This window comes from Erithacus rubecula (assembly GCF_903797595.1).
Source record: "Erithacus rubecula genome assembly, chromosome: 1".
Taxonomy (NCBI): Eukaryota; Metazoa; Chordata; class Aves; order Passeriformes; family Muscicapidae; genus Erithacus; species Erithacus rubecula.
Genome location: NC_136658.1, coordinates 66,798,077 through 66,822,669, shown reverse-complemented (window position 1 = coordinate 66,822,669; position 24,593 = coordinate 66,798,077). Strand labels below are relative to the sequence as shown.

The window sequence follows — 24,593 nt, the reverse complement described above, 5'->3', positions numbered from 1 at the left end:
ATAGAATTTTTCCCCTCAGGAAGTAAGTTTAAATTTTTTATCCAAAAACCAATACTACCCCATAGAAGTTAATCTTTAGAAGACACTTAAAAGAACAAAGAAGTTTGAACTCCTTATTAAAAAAAAAAAAAAAACAAAAAAAACTTTACAAAATGAGAACATGCAGTTATGAGCTAACATTCATGTGCACACTGTGATTATCAATCTATATATATATGAAGCAGTAGGAAGCTCAAGAAAAATGATCAGCCTACTCCCACATAGCAAGCAGGCACAGTAACATCCACTATTTAAAAAGCCAACCTTAACCACATAATTCCTAAAACTTTGCTCCAGTGAGTATAAATTTGTACAAATATGTAGCTGAACCAGAACTCATCAAGGTAATAAAAAAGGTAATTTTTCCCATTTTTATTAACAATTATACCAACACCAGTTCTCTACATCACACAAGGCAGTTTCTCAAGGAATGTAGGCATTGCATACCACACACTAGATGATAATAGAAGAAACATTTTAAAATTCTGTCAGCAAAATTCTCAAATCTCCTCCTTGCCCAAAATTTAATAATAAACAGTATCTCTTTAAACCCTGCACTTTGCTGTTGGCATACTCTAACTAGAAATTTTCGTAAAGTGTCATCTTTGATACCATAGGTATAGAAAAACATTACCACATGACTTTCTTTTTTTGTCACACACTGAGTAAGGACTCAATGCTATTGTGCAAAGACCAACATTATACTACTCCAGAGCACTTTTATGCTGTTAGTATGTATGTGTTTCATATCAAACCTCGAGAAATTTAGTTCAGTCTCACTGAGGCCTTTAGCCACTGTACATACAAAAATCAATATTCATCATGATGCCCCTCCAACCACCAGAAAAAGAAACCAGTGTGAGAAACTCCCATAAAAAATAATAGAAGGAATATAAGGATTACTTCAAAATTTAAAAAAATAAATAAAAGGTATACAGATTGCTCTTGGACTTGAAAAGATTTCACTCTGATCACAGCACAATCTGTTTTAGGAAACAGTTGTTTGCCACAAATTTAGTGTGGCAAATATTTCCTATTTATAGACCTGTTAAAGGAAACAGTATGTTACCCTTTGCTAAATACACAAGGGTTTCAAAGTCAATTCCTTTATTATTGTATTAGTATTTGATAAGCTAAACTGTGGTTTAGCAAGTTGTTTTTCTTAAAGTAACAAGTTATTTTTCTTTTTCTTTCTAGTAGTAAAGACACTATCACAACACAGCCATAATAAAAAAATGAAGTCTTCATACTACAAAGCAAGGGCTCATTTGACCAGCATCAGATGTTGAAGAGGAAGTATGAACAGGGAACAAACCTGGAATCTTCTATGGCTCATAGATCAACAAAACCTGAAAGAATTAGTATGTACAACTGTAGGAACTATTTTGAAGGTGAAACAGTAAGTTCCACTTATTAGTCACCTGCTGGAACATAGGTGTGCTGATATACATAGTATCCTTCATTTCAAGCTGACATAGGTGGAATAAAGCATTTTTTCCCTAGTTCTGAGTAATTTAAATATAACCAGAAGAACAACAAGAAAGCATTGAGAAAATAAAGTGTATCTTTCTAAGAAAATATATATTAAAATTCCTTCTGAGCACATATTTGTACTAATAATCCCTTTTCTGGTACAAAATGCAATAAATAAGAGAAAATTAATATTACCTTATGGTAACTGCCTGACCAATATTAGTCATAGCTGATGTCATTATTTCAGTAGTAAGGCTTTCAGCAAAACTGACTCCATCTTGTCCGATACCACTGTCAGCTGTCAGACTTGTGTAACTCAGCTCTCTTTCTGCTTTCTCTACGGCTGCAGTAGCCCCCTTGTCAGAAAACACTGTCCTCTGTTCTACGTCAACGTGAATTTTGGGAATATCGAGCTGAAACACGCTTGAATTTTGACAGGCACCACCCAATCCAGAATGAAGAAAATTCCTCATTGGAATGCAGGAGTCTTGTGCAGGTAGATGATGGGACATGCTCTCTGTACAGTGCCGATGCTCCTTCACACTGCAGCATCTACAGACAGTTCCAGAAAAAGGAGACAGTTTCTCAGTATACGAGAGCTTATCCCCATTTTTTCTGTTTTCAGCCACATGGAGAACAGCTGACTCTAAACTCATTTCTAGAGTATCATCTGCTACTTTCCTAGCATATTGTTCTATAGCTTGAATTATGCCTTCACTGTAGCCATTTTCATTTATATTACCTGTACTATGATAGAGTTTATGATCTGGGGAGAAAGGAAGAAATGTTCTAGAAAACCTTGTTTTAATGAGATCCCCTGTGACTTCATCAAATTCAGTCTTTTTATATAGACAGGAATCTGTTAGAGACTTTGGCAAACATGTTCCCGACAATTTCAGCTTCTTCCTGACATCACAAGTGATGCTGTGAGCAAGGGATTCGGAAAAATGTAACAACTCCATACATTCCGTTCTCTGTGTGCAGACACTCCTCTCCAGCATTTGACCTTCACAGTGATGAATGCTGCTTTTCACTTGCTGTACTGCATCTTTATTCCCTGCTGTGATCAGCTCCAGCTTGCCATTGACCTGTGCACTTTGCCCAGGAAATGTCTTTCTGCTGTATCTGAGTTTGGTTTTTCTAGCAGCTTGCTGCAAGCCTGACTTGATAGACCTGTAAGCAAGTCTGCTGGCATACTGATCCACTAACAGCTCGGCGCTGCCTCCTTCCCTTCTCAGAACACGGATAACATGATCTGCGTACTCGTCAGTCACACTTTCACAGCTCGGGTACTTGGAACTCAAACCAGTCGTGCCTGAACCTTGTGGTAAAGGAAGCCCAGATGAATCTCTCTCCCACAGGCACTGGTCCTGTACTGGACCACCACACCATTCTTTTGAACTGCCATCCTTATCTCCTCTTCTCACATAAAAGCAATCCACCTGGCAGTTAACCCGCTTCAACCTCAACAGCTTGCAATGCCTTGATTTCACTACTTTCTTGGCCTCATTGATGACTTTTCCTGCCATATCACCTGCATAATTCCACAAGGAATTACACGTCTCTTCTGGGATATTTACAAATGCAGTATATCCACATCTTTTCTTTTGCATCCCTAGCTGAGCCGGCCTGCCAGCTTCTCTTTCATTTGTTTTACCACCTAAGTGGGAAGCAGCCATTTCAGTCGCTACTGAAATTATGTTGCTAGCTAGGCGATCTGCATACTGAATTGTTTTTGCTGAATGCTCCTCTTTCTCAACAGGCATTCCAGAATGATCTTCATCTTCACTACTTTCCACTTCTTCAGAAAGCGACCGCATGAGTTTCAGCATAAATTCCTCATTTTCCAAAGAGTCGGGTTCAGTTTCAGATGAACCTGTAATGGATGGATAATAGGGTGTAGAAGGTGGTGTTGCAGGTGCAAATTCCTTTGCTAATTCTCCCTTGAGTTTTTTGGACAGTTTTCTTAGGTTCCTTTCAGAACTACTTTGACATGGTACTAGAGGAGTTGGTGGGGGTGTATCAGGCACTAAACAGGTATTTTCATGTTTCAAGTTTGATTTTTCTTCCATCTGCGAAGTACTTTCACTGCCAAACATCTCTGAAGAAAAGCTGTTTGCTTGCAGAAAACAATCACTTTGCCTGTAAGTCAAAGCTCCTGCTGATAGTTTCCGGGTATCGCTTTTTTTGGAAGGCTTATTTAAGCATGTTATTGAACAGCTACCTGTGTCAGTACAGTCCTCTAGAACATGCCTAGCAAAAGTCACAGTGGAACAAGGCGGTGGTGATTTTGAAGAAAACTTGTTTCCTTTTTGTTCCTGCCAACAATCTTTAGATTCTAAAACACACTGAACAGAATGAATTGGAGTAAGAAATTTACATGGATTATTCAAAGGCAACTGTTGTTGTTCCACAATTATAGAAACATTACTTTGTTTCTCAGCGTCTTGCTTCTTGATCACACATTGTTCTTTTCGACTGGTATCTCTATAAGTCTGTGAGCTCACACTACATGTTAAATTCTCACTGGTATTGCATAACACAGTTTTACTTTCTTCCACAGATTGTTTTATAACATACTTGGCCAAATGATCTGCAAACATGCTCTTGGGGCAGTCTTCACCAGCTCCTTGCACATAAGGTCTTTTATCTATTACTTTTCTTGTTAAAAAATCTGAATACTCTTCTACTGCTTTTGTTACTCTAGATGAGGTTATGGTTTCATAAGCTTCATTTACTATCATATCTACCATAGTTCCAGAGAAAGTATTAATGCCTTTAGAACCACTTGTTAATTCTGAATTAGTGTTCATTCCAGACCTGTTATTTGTTAGTTTGGTATCATTCTGGCTACAAAAGAGTGATGGAGTACTTTCAGTACTTTGACTGCGATCCGAAGTCAGGTAAATATTTCTGAAAGAAGCGACTTCCTCCTCTCTCGTTCTGCTTGTGAAAAACGGATGAGTGGACTCTTTGAATACTTTCGTACTGTCATCAGCACTTGGAACAGGGGACACTTTCGCTTTGTAAGCATCAGAGGAAACCTGCTGCTGACAAAGAGCTCTTCCAGCTAAGGGCACAGGTATTGAACTCACAACACCAGAGGTACAAAATAGAGCTTTCTGTACTGTATATTCATTCTTGGAGTCTTGGATTGGCTTTAGTGTTACCCTATCATTAAAATTAGGAGAAACTGTGGAAGTCTGTGTTGACTCTAACATACTTTCTGCACTTACATATTTGATATTGTCCATGGAAACACTAATGGCTGCTTGTGTTGTGAAGGTCACATCAGCCTGAGAAAGTTCAATAAATGCCTCCTGAATGACAGATTCAGACAAATCTCGGGCATAGGATCTTACCACTTTGTTTTCATAATCAAATGATGAGGGCTGAGTAGTAGGTGTTGATGGATATGAAAACTGGCATACTTCCATGATTCCTTCAAACACAAGTTCTTCAGCAAGGTCTGCTGCGAACCGTGCAACAGTGTTGGTAAATATTTGTTTCTTTACCTGACGCAATTCATTCAAAGCACCAGTTATAGCTTCACTCACCAAAAAGTTCGCTATGCCATTAATGGCACGCTCCTTCAGTGAGATTGCTCTACGCCTTCCAATCTCATAAAAAGCCATTTGAAAGACTGATGAAGTCAACCTAGCAGCCAAATGGCAAAGTGCATTCGTGCATGTAGAAACACCTTTTTGGAGGTCTTTAAATGCACTGCCAAAACTTTTTTCAACCAATTCAGTTGCAAATTTCTGAATGCTATCTCTTATCATTAGTGACTTATGTTTAGATTTCGCTTGCTTCTCTGGCTCCTTACTAGTTTTCATTTTGAGATCTGCTGCTTGCCTCTTCTTCACTTTCGAAGGAACCCTTTTGTGCTTTGAATCACTCCCTGCACACATTTGTTCTGATGAGGACTCAGAAAAAAAAACAGAACCCAGTATTTCACATGAAACACTGTCAGCATATGCTGAGTAACTGTTATAAGCTGCATCATGGTGACTTTGACCTGTCCCCTCTCCACCATGGTGAGTTCGACACAGGCATTCGGAAGAACTGCAGCTCCCCAGGGGGCTGAAGGCTGATGTTCTGATGGGGCTGAAGAAGCCTCCACTCTCTTCCCCTGATGTTTTCACCGGGCGAGGGGAATCCGGCACCTCGAAGATGCTGCTGTACGGTGATTCCGGCTTACGAGGAGTTGGCTTCTTTACATTGGCTGGGAGAGTGGGACGATCAAACTTGAATTTCTGAGGATTCATTGTAATGCTTCCAGAAGACAATTTTTCATGTGCAGTCCTCCTTTTCTGGGCAGGATTCCCTAGGATAGGATCCCTAATAATTTTACAAGTGTTTTCCAAGGCTTGCTCCAGCTCATCAAACTGATCAAAACTATCAAAAAATTCACTCACTTCTGAGTCTGAATCCTCTATACCATCTTTTACTACTGGAATTTTTGGCAGCTGAAGTTTTGCCTTCAAGCTTTTTTGATACCCTTCTTCATCTAAGAAGATGATGGGGCTTGGGCTGGAGCAATCTGACTCAGAGGATTCAGCTGGAGAGGAAGAAAACAATGTTTTACGTAAAAAATTAACACCTTGATCAGAGGGATTATATGGCTTATAGAAACTCCTTTGTATCCAAGGATCAGAAATTGAGGTTGTAACTGAATTCTTTACTGAGGGCAGCTCCTTAAGTCCCAAAATATCAATAAAAGTAGAAGATCTGGCAGATGATTTCCGACGTGCAGAACACACAATAATCTTTGAGTCAACAGCTTCTAAACATTGAGCAGGGGTGGTCTGGGAAGCAGCATCTCGATGGTTTTGAGAAGTAAAGCTGCATGTACCTGAGCAAAAAAAAAAAAAAAGGTAAAAAGAGATTGCTTCAAAAACCAAGAATTTCCTTTCCAAGAAATAGAACTAGAGCAAACTGATCAGATTTTAACGGCAATGCCTATTTACTATTTGTGTCACTATTACTATTTATGTTTCAAAATACTAGCTCATCTTTCATGATTAAAGCAATCTTTCATTTTCTTTAAATCCTATTATACAAATCTGATAACTGAGAGACTAATGTATTTTTTTAGCACACAAAGTAGAACAAGATTTTATTTGATATCCATATGACACTGAGATTATAATCTTTGGTTTATGAGTTAGTAAGCTGTTGGTAAGCTGAAAAGAGAAAAAATTAATCTTTCAATTGCATAATATCCCTTTACAAAGCATAATAATTGCAAAAAATTACAATTTATTTACATATGCTTTCATATTGAATCTCAACAGCCTAAATTTCAAACACCAATTTCTACAAGCATGCAAGAACTCACCAGCACTTTGTATCTTTGAAGGTTCATCTTCATCTAAGTGTTCAAAAGCAGTGACAAAATCATCCTCAATTGAAGAAACTGACTGATTAGTGTCATCATCTTCACCATGGGTTGTCTCTGTTTGATGTTTTTGTGAAGAGTTTATTTCCACTGCGTATCTTATGCCTGTGGTATACTTGCTTAGCAAGGTAAATATATAATCAGCTTTGATCCTTGGGAATGATGGAGACAGTCTCATCACACAAAACACTTCAGGAAGCTGATTCTTGAAAAAGAGAGCAACAAGAAAACAAACACAAGAGAAAATAATCTTCAAGAGATTCCTTCAATGCATTTTTACGAAGAGTAAATAATTTTCAAATATTTTAAATACATGAAAATGAATTCAACAGTTTGTGTAGAGTGATAGCTGGAAAGACTTACTCATTTTTTAATGTATGCATTCTGAATAAATCATTGTAATACTATAACAACCATGATAACATGTACCCAAGAATCTATTAAAGAATGCATGTTAAAAATTTGTGGAGGAACACAGTATTTCAGAGCATGTTTATGCCATATAATATATCAGTTTATAGCATATCTGTTTCTTTGAGATACCTTTACTCTTATATGCAATGTTTGTAATTGGAAAGAATATAATTTGCATGGTAATAATGGGAACAATATAGAAATAAAAATCATGGAAATTATATCATTAACAGCATGTATAATCTTTTCTAAGAAAAGGAATCACTGAGTTTTACGAACACCAGACATTCCTTTAATTTTGGGCACCTCTGTTTCAACAAAAAAAGTCTGCTGAAGATCATAGCTATCTGAGCACAGCAGAGATAGGTAAGCTGAAAAATTTCCTATTCTTCCCAAATTGCCAGTCAAATGGACTATAGCCTAGCAGAAGCATGGGATCAGCATCATAATTAAATATTTTTAATCATTTTCTGCAAACAGTATAGCACAGTTTATTTTCGATGAAACAACAGAAATATAATATTAATACTACTGTGGCTAAGATTGCCCAAAACCAAAAGCAGGATGTGGTGAAATAGGACTAAACTCATTAGAAGGCAAAATGTATTCTGACATGCAAGATACAAAAATTTTACCTGGTGTTTCATGACATAAGGTTTTGCCAAGGTTTTCTTTAAGTTTTTTAGAAATACAGCCTCATTTTCTTTTAGTTTGCACAACTGGAGCGATTTCAGAACATCTGGAAGCTCTACAGAAACAGCTGACAACTCCTGATTTGACATAAAAACATTGAGAATACAAAATAAAAAAATAGCATGCAAATGACAGTGGGGTTGATTTCATACCTCCCTTACATCCTAACAGCTGCTTATTCTGGAAAAGTTTTTCTTTTCTTCCCTATTTCTTACTCTATCCCCCACTCACTCTCTCAAACTGTGATGTAAAGTTCGTGAAACAAGATTTAATTCAGTCCATACTTGGAAGATGCCTAAAAGTCATAAAGTAGAATCTCAAAAGTGTTGAAAAGCAGCTGCACATCCTACAAAATACCCAACTACACTGACCTCAGCTAATGACAGTTCTCAGTGGATTTCTACTTGTTCTGTGTGTTTTATTGGAACAGTGTTCTAGCTCCCTACCACAAAAAGAATCAGCAAGGCACTTCTTTAACACGACCTTGGACAACCTTTAGATTTAGCTAATACAGAAGAGGCATATGAAAGATTTACAATTTTTTTCCAACAGTCCAAGCACCACCAAACCCTATAGTTCAAAGCAAATCTCCATAAACTTGTTCTGTCTAACTTTCTCTAAATTCCATCCAACTGTAAACTCAGACAGTTCTTCCCATACCTGAATATCTACTATAATGTGAGGAATTAGCAACATTGATCTAATATAGAACACAAATGGATTCAGAGTTTGTTTTACTTTTCAAAACATCAGCAATCTCTACTAATATCTAGATAGAGTAGAAAAATGGAATTTTACTGTGAACATGTATGTTATGAATTATACTGATATTTAAATTGCACAGGAAGACTATATTCTTAACTTATGAAAATGGCACATCATAACCCTCATCATTTGCTACACCCCACCTTTAAAAATAATATTTCCTTATCAAAATCTCCACAATAACATCTTAAGGCATAACCATAATAGTGACTCCTTAACCCCCCACCAGCAGCTCACAGCTAGAGGTCAGATCAGTAAAGTTTAGTTTCACACATGCAAATGCGCCATATCAATAAGCACAACTCAACTAAGGATAAGATAACAAACCAAACTGATACACACAAGCTTTTAACAACAACAAAGCCCAAACCTAAAAAAAAAGCACCCACAAAAGCCACAACCAAGCAAGGCTTCCCATCCAAACACCCTCCTCAACCAATCATCCTCCCCCACTGCATTTAAGTTGTTCCAGATCATCCTAACATAAAGACGGACCCAGGTAACATTGTAGATATATAAAACACTGATTATCATATTAGAATAATTATTTTCAACCTTGCAATGACATTTGAAACTTAGGCTTTTAAATAGTCAAGATACATCTATTCCGTTTCTTGCACACCAATTTTCTCCATTTCTTCTCTACTTGGAAGAAATTTTCCAACACAGATAGACATATACTGTACCTGCAAGCGAGCAGCACCCATCTCTTCTGCAAAACCTACAAATGTAATCTGCAAAATAAATACATGAGTACAGTCAAGTACAGTAAAGATTTTTTTTTTGTTTCCTGCAGATATTTAAGAGTTGAAAACTCAGCAGACTAAGTTAAAGCTTCATTCTACTGCCACAAAAACCATACCTTAGGGCAGTAGAGCTTGCTTAATCAGTAGCACACATAAAGAATGTGTACATACATATTGAATGGTAATACATAAAGAATAGAAATGCTATACCATTTGACTTGAAAAAGGTCAGATCAGACTGAAGAGTATATACAACATTTAAAAGTCACTACACAGGAATTATTCTAGTGGCTTGTATATACAGAGCAACACATACAAGCCTCATTACATCAGTTAAAATAAAGATGATTTTGCAAAGATCAGTGCTTATCCATCTTTGCTTCAGGCTGGGCACATATAGAACAATTCCAGTCTGAAATCCGTCCATGCTGATAAACTGTTATACATTTGGATATGCTGAATAAAGCATAATGCCAACACATTATGCAATTTACCATGTAAATTGACTAGCCTAAGGCCAAAACACAACATATTACTTAAGCCACATGTTTGCATGACCTTGTAAAGTAAACAAACCCTAACATAAAAGAATTAAAATACTCAATCTACAAAAAAAAAAGTCTTGTCAGGCTCAGGAACCTTGAGTATGACAGAAATATCAGTTTTACCTCAGTTTTTTGTGCTTGTGAAGGTATATTTTATCACATATTGTCCCTTTCTTGAGTCTACAGGTGTTTAGCACCAAGCAACACAAAGCCACTGAAGAGAGTCAGGCACTGCTCAAACTTTGCTTCAAATGTCAGATTTCCTTAGTTCTCACTTATTATTTCCCTAACAATAAATCAATAGGCAATCTGCATACTCAAAAAAAAAACCACCAAGACATTTATTTTCAAAACAAGGGTGTCAGAAAACAAACTTTGCTTCCATTTTGTAGATATGGAATAAAGCATAGAGACAAAATATTTCCACTAATGTTTGAAATTTAGTTTTATATGGTTTGGATTCCATTTTTTCAGAGCACTATGCAACAGACTGATTTTTAAGCTGTAACTCATAAATTTGCAGCAGCTACTCCAGTTACTCCAAAGAACAGCACTATTTTTCTATTGACATATTAACTGTTTCAGCTACCAGCTTGTATACACACAGAATCTCTGTAAGCACAGAGCTAGAAAAAAGAAATGGCCAAAATTCTATTTTAAACTGTATTTGTGTTTTGAATATGTCATTTCAAAGTGTAAAAAAGAAACCCCAAACTTTATTTTCAACTGAAATCATACTGTAAAAAATTCTGTCTTGTTTATTTCAGGGGGGGTCTCATGCTGGAAAAAGATCTTATGCTTCCAAGTTAATATCTTCCTGCTTGCATCCACTTAACCTTATGGCAGGTATGACAATATCATAAAGGAAATAATGCTTCTCTGTAGCATTCCAAATAGCTACAGACAAATTGCACATCTGCAGCACCATATTCACTGTGTTAACAGTGAAATAATCCTGTTTGAACAATATTACTCTTCAACTTCTACACGATTCATCTGCACAACATCTGCAAGACATTCTTCAGTTTCTACATTTTTTTATCTGTACAGCATGTACAATATGCACTGAATTCCTCCACAGAAGGGGCAAAATATCAAACAATTTAAACTACCTGGGAAGAAAAATAGTTCTCTGAAGAACATTTTGAGAGGCTTCAGAGTTTGTTGCTGTTTGGGTTTTTTGGCAGTTTCGCTTTGGCTATTTAATGGGTGTTTGTTTTTGGCCTTCTTACATGCCCCTTCATCTTCCTCAAGATAATAATTACAATTCTTACCCTCTCCCATGGGATAACTCATTATGAAAGACAGGACAATAAGCAGGAGTTATAGTTTCACACAAATAAAAGGCAACATTATGCTGTGAGATCAGCAAACAGATGTCAGAGACCCCAACACACAATATTGAGTCTATTTTTGCCTCTATGACAAGGCTAATCTTAGATCTATTTAATGTGGTGGAACTCCAGCTTTCCCCAGAAAAAAAAAAAATCACTTTTTAATACCTTAAACATGTCTGAAGTTAGTACATCAGTTCAAAAGTTGCTGGGGAGTAGGCCAAGGAAATAAAAAGGTCATCACTAACACAAGTCCTTTCTTTAAATTAAAAATAAGTGTATGAGACACTGCATTCAAAGGCTATCTTAAGCCATAGGTACAAATGAAATGCTACAGGGAAACCTACATTCTGGTTTTCTCAAGTCTGAGTTCTTCAAACATCATCCTCCATGTAAGTATATTTTCCTGTATTTTCACGAGGAAAAAATACCTGTTCTGTGACAGGATATTGACCCTCTTACATTTCAACCAGAGGGCTCTTAATTGCTTGATCTCATAAGGCAACTAAGTATAGTCAGCTATCTTTTTCCACAGGGACCATCACTGCAGACATATAAAACATGGTCTCAGCTATTTTTCAGGTATTTCTACAAAACAAAAAAAACCCTTCATAGATTCTAAAGCATGGTCTGCCTGATCAGATAAAGACAAGGTTTTGCTCACACCTCCACTGCATAGCTCTTCCTCCTTATGTTAATCTGTCATAGCTTTCACCCTTCACAAATTCAGTTTCTGCCCCACAGATGTCTCAATGCCTGACTGTATCCATCCAGTTACACAACTTCTAGTGTTATCCAGGCAACTCTAACTCATCCATCTGCCTCTTGCTACTGCTCATGCAATTATTAGTCTCCCCTAACCACTTCCTCAGTTGCCTTTGCTTCAGTTCTCCCTATCTCAGCTCCTCTGCATGGCCTGTTCAGGTCAACCTCTCCTGCTCTAAGCTCCTTGTCAGACCTGTCAACTACTAATTAGAAGTCTTGTAAAACCCATAATACAAGTTACATGTACCCTTGCTTTTACTTTTTTCTTTTCCCTTTGGGGAAGTTGTTGTTAGCCTTGTAACTCAAACAGCTCTAGTAACTCCTCCTTATAGCTTGAGATATGCCCAGATAACCCCACATTCTGTCAGGTCTACTTCTCTCCAGACCTTGTCCATCTTTCAGACCATCTACAATCACTTAAAGTAAGTCTAGATCTGCAATTCTGATGCTTCAGCTTTTATCTTCAGACCTGAATTAAAGTCTTCTGCAACTTTGTTAGGATACAACCTTGACCACAGCAGTGCTCACAAATGCAGTACACCCCAGTCATCTATTTACAAATCTTGGTTTTCTGGTTTCACAAATCCTCCAAAGCTGAGAAATGTCACCTTGAAACGTCACAGCCTTTTTAAGACTTTAGTGACTAAATTCAATAATGACAATAGGGGACACAGATTGTAAGGCCATTAACTTGCAGCATTGTTCCTATCTACTATCCTGCAGCTTTCCATACTGTTTCAAAAGGCATTGTTTTCTATCATAGCCACAAAATATATATAAAGTGAGAATATTACGGCAAACCTCGATAAAATTATCTTGTTCTTCCTGATTTAAGCATTCTTCTGCTGATACATTGCATAACTCTTTCCTGCTGTGTAGTAGTGATTTCATAGAGTGCAGGATACTTTCACCAAAACTCTGAAAAACAATGAAAAAAAAAATTTAGAAAAAATGCATGTTCAGTTTCAAGTACATGGTCCATCCATCTATTCTCTACTCTCCACAAGTTTTGCTACTCTGATTATTATTATTTCAAATAATTTTTTACATAAATCACCAGGTTTGAAGTTTCAATTTACTTCAGAACACCAAGTTGAAACAGGTACATTTTTTAAGCAATGCTTTTATTTCAAAATAGTTTGATATTCTGTATTTTAAAAAGAAACATGAGAACACATGGAAAAAAAAGAACAGATGAATCCAATAAGAAATCCAAATCCCATCTATTCCTTGCATTGTAGCCTGTATATGGAACTTTTCCATCAGCTTCTCCTTTAATAGGATGAAAAGCAATTTTAGCCAAGAAGAGTAATGGAGGTGGCTTCAAAAGTCAGAGGAGAAGAAAACAAACAAACAAAAACGTCCAAGAAAATCTACATACACTCTTTCCCACTCCATGAAGAATATCAAACAACTGTAACTTAATCCCATGTAAATACTTCTTGTAACATTTCTTGTAATTACCCTTACGGTGATATGTAAGCACCCAGGATGGCTAAAAAAGGCTGAAGAATCCAAGACCTTCTCCCAGTGTAACAAATCACAGCAGAATAAAAGAATCAGCACTATGGAGGCAAATAAGACTACAGGACAAAAAAAACTGGTTCACTCAGTTTGTGAAAAAGACAATATCCCTTCAAGTGTTTAAGGAAGTCAGCAATCTTTTCTTAATTTAAATTTCTCATCTTCCCTAGCAAATTGGAAGGTTAAGAACACAAATAAAAACATCAGATGGTTAAAAATTGTTAATCCAGTAATTATTCTCTATAAGACTGCCCTGTTAAAAATAACATGAGAAATCAGTGTGTCCAACTTAATGACAAGGTATTTCAAATTTGCCTTGCTTCTCAAACAACAGCAGAAGTGCTAGACAGTCAAATTGGACAAAGGATGTTTTGCACTTCTGATACTCCCACAACAAAAACAATCCCTTTATAGCAAAAAGTGCATAGCAAAAAGTATTGTTTTCCTCTGTTAAAAAAGTAGTATCAAATACTACTATGTTGAAAGCCAAATTATTAGAGCAGAGCTAGTGTCACTGTGCTCATGGCAACACAAAATTAGGAAAGCACTACCAGAATGAACAGACAAAAGCAAAACAGAACTTCAGGATCTTTGAAATTGCCAAAATACATTTCAAAATGCTAGCCAACAAGTTTCAGACTGCCAGACTGACAGCCAAGGTCAGGAGACATTAAAAAAGTCAAAACAGGTACTTTTATAGAACTGAAGTATTTCTGAAAGTATTTTAGGCAGTTATTGGGTCATTTGAAATAAATTCATGAAGCGTTCACCTAATTTCCATTTTTATCTATTCCTTTGCTCCCACGTGGTTAGCTACAATTTGCTCCCACTTTGCACTTTCCAAAGAATGCTGTCAGTGCCTGTCTTTGATTCTCTGGATCTTCCAAATTTACAGGAGACTGGAACAATAATTGTTGCTCAGAGACTGTTCCCCAGTAATTCCTTCATTCATCTTGTACAAAAATAATTTGTGAAGTCCAAACAAGCATGTTGAAATGCCTCATTTTCAGCTTTTACAATAATTTAAACAGTCACAACATTCAAAACAGTAATTAGGGAAAAAAGAAATCCATATGACACGACCTGCTAATTTTCTGCAAGCCAATAGTGCTCCAGTTTGAGAAGGGATCATTGTTATTCTGCAGTTGGCATTTCTAAAGCTACAAACTATTACACACATCTTATTTATAAACAAGCACCTTTCCCTAGTTTAACATCTCAGAGGCAGAATGGGTAACTAAGAACCAGAGCATGTCCTTCATCCAGAGATGAAGGATAATTCAACATTTTGGACAATACTAAGTTGAAGTGGGAGATAAAAGAAAGATGAAACAACTGGAAACATCTCCCTGAGGTCTGGAAGGATCAGCATACAAGACTATATGCAGGTCTGGCAGCCCATGGTGGCACTATGCAACTGAAGATATAAAATATCCATAGCTAAAATGAAAAGGAATGAAATGACATATGTTTTTCAGGTCATATTAATGAATATAGAAGAACTCAGAATGTGAAAATAATAACCATATGGAAATTAACAGGCACACTACATACACAGAAGAAAAAATCCAATCTATCTGGACTTACATAAGTCACTTAAATATATGAAGGGTTGACAAAATCAGATAAAGACAGAATTAACTAAAAGAGCTGGATTTGGAAATGAAGACACTGTCTGGATGGAGATAATAAAGGTGGATTTTGAGAATAGTTGATACAGGTCAGTAAGCAACTTCCTCAGAATTTATCTTGAGACTGATGTCAAGCATAATCATCATGAATAAATTTAATGATGGGGAGAGTAAATATGAAATTAAGACTGCTGATAATTTGAAGTAAGCAGGTGTCATCAGCTAAGAAGGAAAACAGTAAATTATATGGGAAGAACTTGCTCAGCATGAGTGTTTTAAAAAACCGTAAGAAGCACAAAATTATGTCCTTAAAAACTACAAGCAAACTTTTAAATTGAATTGCAAATTCACAGGCTGGGAAATAAAAGACCTTAATGGACTTCTTGATCATGAAATATCAATGGCCAATATGATATTGCACTGAAAATGGCAAGCATGCATCCTTCAGTGAAAGAACTGACATCAGAGTCACTGAGAAGGACATCCTGTGTAATTGCACATACAGTATTATCCACATGTAAAAAGAAGATTAACTCATAACAAGCACAGAAAGTAGGACTATGAAGGATAATCACTGGAATGCAGAGGCTTTCATACAGAAGCAGACTAAAACCTTAGTTTACACAGTTTCCAAAAACCAAAGCCAACAGAGTACAGATCACCAAGTGTAAAAAAAATAAGAAGGGTGAATATCAGCAAAAGAAAATAAACTATTTAGGCAGAAGAATAAGGATATCCATGTGCAAAGAGGTATAAATTTGCTGTGAGTAGCTTCAGCCTGAAATTCTTAAGTCTTAGTTATTACCACTGTGTGGTTCAAAAGACAAAACCAGCAGTAGGTTTGGGGGGAGGGGTTTTAAAGCCCTCATTAACTGAGAGACTATATTTAGTAACTTTTTGATAGTCTTATCAAAATTGTGCTTGTGACAGCAGAGGACAGGACCCAATTTCAGAGAAATCCTCCTGTCCAACGACACAAATTCTCTCACAATCCTGAACTAGGAGACACAACTACATTAAAAACTGAAAACTAGCAAGATCCCAAGACTATCAGCTCAGTTTAGGTATGGACAAGAAGTCATCTTCAATGAAAGGATGTAAATTTTTTTTTATAAATAGTACACTTCCAATGTACATCAACAAATAAGCAATAAACACCCAATCAGTCTATAAAACTCTACTTGGTAGGCCTCCAGGACTTGGTAATCTTTCCTCACAGAAATTCTTGCAAGAAATCCTATTTCATTCACAATCACAGATTTCAAATTTACTAAACTGTGCCAGGGAAAACCAAAAATACTGTCAAAGTGCTCAGACATGAACAATGGAAATCCTTGTCACACCTCTAGCCCAATTGAGCAATTCAAAGATATGCATTGTTCCAGCAAATCGAGAAGTCATTATCAATGAATCCATCAGAGTACACTGGAGGAGATATTCGTCTCACAAAATGTTTTAAAAAACCATTGTTTTCTAATATTTCAAACAATCTGTAAGATGCCATAATCTCTACAGAAATGAAGTGCAGTGCTGGATAGTCATGTTTCCTCTGCTCTTAAGTAACAAAGCATTTCATCTGCTGTAAGATGTAAAGGGACTGCATATTCTGAGGTAATTTTGTAAAAATAGAAACTAAGGCTTTAAATATGCAAACCATATCTGTGCACTGACTTTTAAGAGCTACTACTGCAACAATTCCTGTTAGCCATGACAAAGTATTACAAAGAGGACAGGAATCAGACTGCAATTTTCTGTAAATCAACAGAAGGTGAAACAGAGCGCAGTTCTAACCACCCTACTGCCTGGCTTTTTGAGAATGGAAGTTACACACCATAATCTAAATAGACACCTCACAGGTAAACATCAAGAAGAGACAGCCACAGATCAAAACAATGGAGTCTGACTGCAGGAAAATGCAGAATTCTGCAAAAAGGGTAGAATTAATATTTCTAGAACCACACAGTCCAGAATGCTTTATAGCAATTAATGGGGCAGTTCACAGAGGCAATATTTTAAGCAACTATTAGAATCAGTGAGGAATCACTGGTCATTGTCATTATTAGAAAGATGCTTTTGTAACCCACAGGTCAAAATCTGTTGGGGCAAGGAGTGTGGTATTTGCTTTGTTTAGTAAATTGAAACAAAAACAAATAAAGGGCAGATTTGAAAAGTCCTCTAAAATAAGTTTATGCTCAGGTTAAGGATGCCAAATTACTTGACTGTAGTTGAAGATCTCTAGTTGAGCTGGAGAGTTCTCATAAATCAATAAAATACAAGCTATTATACCATGTGTCTTAAAGTGAAAGATTATTACCCATAATTAAAAACTGTATGGCAGTGAACATTCTGTGTCAGGATCTGGAACAAATGATTACCTGCCTGTCTCACAACACCTTCCCTCTGCCTTCAAACAGGACATATAACACAGACACTGCTTCTTTAAAACTACAAAATCTGATTATGAAATAAAATAATGCAATTTTCACATGATGCGATGCTTCCTTGCTCAGTTTCTCCTCTTACTATTGCAGCAACTTACAAATAAGGAAATTATTAATAACCAAAAAAGACCAAGAAAATTACTCATCTGTGTTCAACTACCTAGAGAAATATGATTAGATAAATAAATTTATTCCTTCAGGATAAACTGCAACTTTCATTTCATTAAGCACTTGAAGTAGATGCAAGAAAATTTTAGGAACAGTATTGATGTTTTCCAAGTTAAAGTGAAAAGACTTTAAAAAATAAATAGACTTAATTTAATATTAAAAATTCCCAATAATATCCTTTGTAAGTGCTAGACATATTTTCTTTTTCAACAAAGCACTTCCTAAATATTTATGTGAACAAAGGGATAAAAGATCTAAAGATAAAGATATCACAAGCGAGCCCTAACACAAGCTTCACAGAATTCAGTAAGACTGTATAATTGTATTTTAATTTATTACATATGAATTCAAAAAATTTGCTCTAAAATAAAAGCTATATTCTAATAAACAAGGTAAATTCTAGGAATTCAATACATCACAATTTTATCACATCATCTTGAAAGATAAAAGCACCCTTTCCTTAAATTATGCTGTCTCTCAGTTCAGTTATATGAAATATACCAAAACACAAAGCAAAAGCAGTTTCTTTGCCTCCTTGAAATGTCAAACAACCAAAATTAAAACATAGTTTAAAAAAAGAAAAACCCACACAAGAAACCCACATAAATCATTTCCCTTGCTTTATTATTAGTTTGGAAAGCTCTGAAATATGTTTTATATTTAAATACAGGTAATTACCTTTTCAACAGATATTCTTGATTTCAGGCGATTGCCCTGAGCCCTGGCGTACATGTCCATGATCTCACTAATCCTGGTACTCGATGAAAGATGTCAGCTCAAAAATGCCTACAAAAAACATTTGCATTTCATTATTCTATGTCTTTGCATTTAGATTGCATCCACTCTAAAAATGCAAGAAGACAAAACAAGAACCAATAAAAACAATTAAAAAGCATTTTAAAACTGGGAAAGATTAAAGAGCACACCATCCTTACTGACAGCTGCATTTAAAAACATAGTGCCTTAATGACCCTCACAACCAGGCATGAAATGCAGAGCACAGACACTTAGCTGTAAGTTTCATTGTTTTCTTCTAACTAGAATTTCAAGGCTGCATTGGGGGTAGGGAGGAACATTACAATAAATATTATTTCACTGTCACTTACTCTCTGGAAGGTTTTCCAGCAGGTTCCTGCACAATAAAATGCACTGCAAGCACCCCTGAACAATCTTGGAAGGCAAATGTTCAACTCACCCCCCCAGCCAAGGGGTCCAGCCATGTCTGCCACCCTGAGGTACTACAAGCTAACATGGATCATCACTCTTGTCCCCAGTCAGCTGCCCTTATTTATCCTAAGTCTAATTCCAACAACAAGAAGATAAAAACAACAGCTATGAAGGTATTTTTTTCAAGTCTTCCTCTTTAACCAGCAGCAATGGATCAGTTTGTTTCATTCATCTTTTCATCCCCCAAAACAGGCAATAAATATAGTGTTAATAAAGACAGAAAGCGTGTGGTGACCTTTCTAGTTCTATGGAAGTTTTAATTCTTCATCTTTTCCCATGGTCATACAATTTAATCAGGAAAAAGATCTCCTAGACTATATAAAATAAATGACACAAGGAGCAACTGCATGTAAAAATGACTGCAAAGGTAAAGAAAATAAACACCATGACATCAGAGTATGGGTGTTCACACAACTGACCAGACTGATTTTGTAGATCTCATCTCAAACACATATTAAAACTTTATATGGGAAATAAAGTTTTATATGGGTTTGGTCTTAAGTATAAGACATTTAATTAAGAAGATCAGTGGTGTCATCAAGTAACTATTCTTCCTCTTCCTCCACCCCAGCACCTCTAAAAGTAAAACCTCTTCAAGAATACAATAGCAAGAGATTATTAAACTTCTTCAAGAATACATAGATTATTATTAGGTACATCTATTCATATTTCACTTTGATTTCTGCTTTTCTTCATGAATATGAACTTGCTAGAATATTAGAAAAGAAGCTACACTTAGGCAAATAAACTGCAGCATTTTCACCTCTAGAGCATAGCTTCTCTCAACTGGATGTCTGAAGTTTGGAAAATTAAGACAATTACATAAAGCAGCCAGGCACATGATCCACAGATTATATATATTATTTATAAATAAATAAATACAAATAAAAAATTCATTTCACAGTAAACTATGGCTAGAAGACTGAACACAACAATATTTCTGCTAAAACTCACGTGTTTAAAAGAAAAAAAAAAACACAAAATAGTAACAGGCAATAAAAAGAAATACACTTCCTTATGGCTCTGTCTTAAATGGTTAATCTAGTAAAAATACAAACCACATTGGGGAAATAATCTTAGACACTCCTTGTCCTAAGAAAAGCCATTTATAGAAAAAATTGGGTTTTCACACAGGTACTTCAGCTCCACATTTTTTAATGCATCTCTCCTTGCAGCAATTTTATCAAAGCCCAACACAGCACACTATGGAGATGACCTTTTAACCCTACTGGGTGCTGTAGTGCTTACTTAGGTACAGTACTTCACAGTTACACTGTAAACTGCCTTCAGGTTAAGTATTTTCCTGTATCATCTGCTACTAAGCTCTGGAGACCTGAACATCACCTGTAATGTGCCCTAGCTACAAAACAAACAGACTTGCAAATCACAGTATGATGACTCTGAAAAATACTAGACAAACCATACAGGCCTGTCACCATAAGAGCACAATGTTTTGTCTTCTCTGCATCCTGTCATTCAGTACTCAAATAACACAGGTCCTAATATATACACCTATATCATAACAGCAACAGCATCTCTGCTCTCCATTGCATTTCAGAGAAATCTGAAGGGCCCCACTTGTCCAACAATGCAGAAAAACCTGAAGGTTTTCTCTTTAATATGTAAAATTATTATTCATTTTCAATACAATAATGGTCCAATCATGTGAGAAGTACACAAACATTAACATTAACTGAAAAGGAAGTGAAAGCACTGACAACAAAACAGCCTGGAAATAGCTCATTTGTATAAATAAAACCTGCCTACCGTTTAAAATTGCTTTTACTTCTGGATATTGAATTTGACTATTAATTTCCTTCTATTGTTAACTCAAAAAAGAGAACAAACAGCAGAAGCATCAGATATAGAAGGAACAAGACCTTCCTGTCACTGAGTAACTATCATCAGACACCAAAAAAAAGGGAAAAAAATTATCACTCGACTAATTAATGAATACCCACACCATCTTTCCCTTTACCTGGATCACCTTAAATATACACAGCATGAGCAACATACAAGAGGATTTGGAAGCTCTGTGCTGCTGGGAAGCTACAACTTAGTTGCCATTACTGAAACTAGGAGGGAAAAATCCCACATCTGGAGCGTGGCTGTGGATGGCTACAGGCTGTTAAGAAGGGTCAGGCTAGGAAGGAGTGGCTGAATGTTGCCCTCTAAAACAAGAAGCCAGAGTGTGAAGACAGTCTCTGAAGAACAGCCATGAGCAGGTTGAAAGCATATTGGCAAAGGAAACAAAACAAGGTATCAAGAGAACCTTGTGGTTGTTTCAGGGAAGCCCAGTGAGGTACCCTTCTTGCTCCAGCTAGACGCATGGTGCTCACAGGCTCTCATCCTGCTGGAGGCCTTCAACCACCCCAAAATCTAGTGAAATAGCACAGCGAGCTATTTCAGAAGGACACTCCTGGAATGCATGGAGGATAACTTCTTAAGACACATAATAGACAATCCTGACCAGAGGGGACAGAACATTGGACCTGTTAGTCACCAGCCTAAGTGAGCTAATCATTGACAACAAGACTGGGGAAAGCCTGGGCCATAGGAGCCACAGACTGGTGCTGTTTGCAGCCCTGGGGGACATGGAACAGGCAAAGAGCACACTCAGGATCCAAAATCTTGCAATAGCACACTTCTAACTGTTCAAGGAGCTAAATCCATAGGAACCCCTGGGAAACTGACCCCAGAGATATGGGAGCAGGACAGAGATGGCAGATCTTTAAGGACACTTTCCATAAAGCCTAAGAGCTAGCAATCACTGGGTGTAGGAAATCAGGAAAGGAAGGCATGGGACTGGCACTGCTGAGTTGAGACCAAACTAAGAGCAGATGAGTTCAAACTACAGGGCAAGTAGGAGATGAACAGCAGTGGAAGCAGGGACAGGTATTCTGGGAATAGTACAAGGACCCTGCCCTGTTTTGCAGGTATGAGGTCAGGAGGCCAAGGCAAAACTGAAGCTGAACATGCAAGTGATGCAAAGAATAAGAAGGACTTCTACAGGTATGTCAAGAGAAATGTCAAAGAAAATGCATTCCCACCAAACACAACTGGCAAACTACTGATAACAGATGGCATGGCTGAGGTACTCAACAGCTTTTTTCCCCTCAGTTTTCACTGGTAACCTTTCTACCTATACCTCTCCAGATGATGGAGTGGACGAGTAAAGAGAAGATCAGGTTTGCAACCACCTGAGGAACCTGAATGTATGTAAGTCTATATGATCTGTTGAGACACATCCAGAGTTCTGAGGGAATTGGCTGATGTAGCTATCAAGTCATGCCATTATATCTGAAAAGTCACACAATCAGAGAAACACTGTAGCCACCTCAACAAAGGCTAAAAAGGCAGATCCTGGGAACTACTGACCTGTCGGTCTCACCTCTGTGCCTGAGAAGATCACGGAACAGGTGCTCCTAGAAGCTGTGCTAAGACACATGGAGACAGGGAGCTGATTTAGGACAGCCAGCACACAGTCACTATGGGCAAGTCTTGCCTGACCAGCCCAGTGGCCTTCTATGATGGGATGACTGCATCAGCAGTCAAGGAAAGAGCTACAGATATCCTCTATCTGGACATCCACAAGGCTTTTGACACAATCCTCAAAAACATCCTCCTCTCCAAATTGGAGAGATGTGGATTTGGTGGGTGGAATGTTCAGCTCAGGCACTGACACAGGCTGCCCAGAGGTTGTAGGTGCCCCATCCCTGGAAAAATTCAATGTCAGGCTGGACAGAGCTCTGAACAATCTGATCTAGCTGTAGATGTCCCTGCTCTCTGCAGGGTAATGGGACTAGATGGCCTTTAAAGGTCCCTTCTAGCCCAAAGAACTCTATATATTTATAAATACATTTTTCCACTACCTGTGGAACAAGAACACTCTTCTCATCAGAGCAAGTAATGAACCTTTAGCTAGCTTTTCCATATACAAGTATCCTTGTTTGAATATATGTAAGGAGCAAAATTAAATAATCAGCTTAAGGGAATCCAACAGGAAATTTGCCATGGATTTAATCTCTTTAAACCCCATGCCTAAATTTACTTTAAATCACTGTGTATTGACAAACCTTAGCTGGCAGAAAAGAAGAAACTTTATCTTTTCTGTAAATGTGCTGAGTACATCTCTTCAATTGCATATGGACATGTGCACACCTATGTCAAACACATACAGGTTATCACAAATTTGACAAATTTAAAATATATGCAATATGGCCTTATTAAAATTAAATTTCAAATAAAAGATTCTAGGCAATGACAATAGTATATCTATATTATTTTAAAAAGGAGGTGTTTTTAGTACTTTTTTTGCCCTAGTACTGGAACAAAAATAGACATCTTTCTTCTGAATAAAAATTACTTTTTTATTTTGTCTTCAGCACACGAACCTGAATCAGCCTAGAGAGCTCTGATTATTTGCAAAAGCCAGGCTTAATGAAGCATGGAGTTTTGAATTATTAATTCCAAATATGAAAATCAAAAACACCTTAAGAACAACACTCTTTTCAAATTATAAAATCATCAAGGTTGGAAGAGGCCTACAATATTATCTAGTCCAACTATCCAGTTCCTCTTGCTCTCTCACTGCAGGCATGGCAGAAGAGCCTGATCCCCACCTCATGACACCGTTGTTTCAGGTGGTTATAGGGAGTGATGAGGTCACCCCCAAGCCTCCTCTTCTCCAGGCTAAGCACCCTCAGCCACCCCCCATAAGAAGAGTTCTACAGCCTTCCCGAGCCTTGCTGCCCTTCTCTAGATGTGCTCCAGTGTCTCAATGTCCTTTTGGATGTGAGGGACCCAGAACTGAACACAAGATTTGAGGTGTGGCCTTACTAGTGCCGAGTACAGGGGGACAATCCCTGCCCTGCTCCTGCTGGCCACCCCATTGCTGATCCAGGCCAGGATGCCACTGGCCTGCTTGGCCACCTGGGCACAGCTGGCTCATGTTCAGCTGCTGTCAAGCAGAACCCTCAAGTCCCTTTCTACAGAACAGCTTTACAGCCACTCTTCCCCCAGCCTGCAGCATGGAGTGGGGTTGCTGTAACCCAAGTGCAAGACCCAGCTCTTGGCCTTGTTAAACCTCATACCACTGGCCTCAGCCCACTGATCCAGCCTGTCCAGGTCTCCATGTAGAGCCCTCCTACTCTCAATCAGATCAACACTCCCATCAAACTTGATACTGTCAGCAAATTTACTGAGGGTGCACTCAATCCCCATGTCCAGATCATCAAGAAAGATGTTAAATAAGACCTGCCCCAGAACTGACCCTGGAGACAACACTACTGAGAAGCCTCCAGCAGGGTTTAGCTCCATTCACCACCACTCTCTGGGCCCAGACATCTAGCCAGTTTTTCATCCACTGAAGAGTACTCCCATCCAAACCATGAGCAGCCAGGTTTTCTAGGAGGATGCTGTGGGAGA

At 37.5% G+C, this 24,593-nt stretch overlaps 1 protein-coding gene across 3 annotated transcripts in view; it reads right to left on the bottom strand.

Annotated features, from left to right (window-relative positions):
* The window catches only part of AKAP11 (A-kinase anchoring protein 11), a 34,915-nt gene extending 16,190 nt beyond the window's left edge, over positions 1-18,725 (bottom strand). For all 3 annotated transcript variants that reach the window (XM_079307777.1, XM_079307778.1, XM_079307779.1), the window contains exons 1-6: positions 18,618-18,725; positions 12,977-13,093; positions 9,472-9,519; positions 7,963-8,097; positions 6,854-7,118; positions 1,708-6,367 (exon numbers count right to left, since the gene is read on the bottom strand). In XM_079307777.1, the coding sequence (XP_079163903.1) occupies positions 1,708-6,367; positions 6,854-7,118; positions 7,963-8,097; positions 9,472-9,519; positions 12,977-13,093; positions 18,618-18,677 (5,285 nt within the window). In that variant the 5' untranslated portion in view covers positions 18,678-18,725. The remainder of the gene's footprint in view (positions 1-1,707; positions 6,368-6,853; positions 7,119-7,962; positions 8,098-9,471; positions 9,520-12,976; positions 13,094-18,617) is intronic.
* Between the last annotated feature and the right edge of the window lie 5,868 nt (positions 18,726-24,593).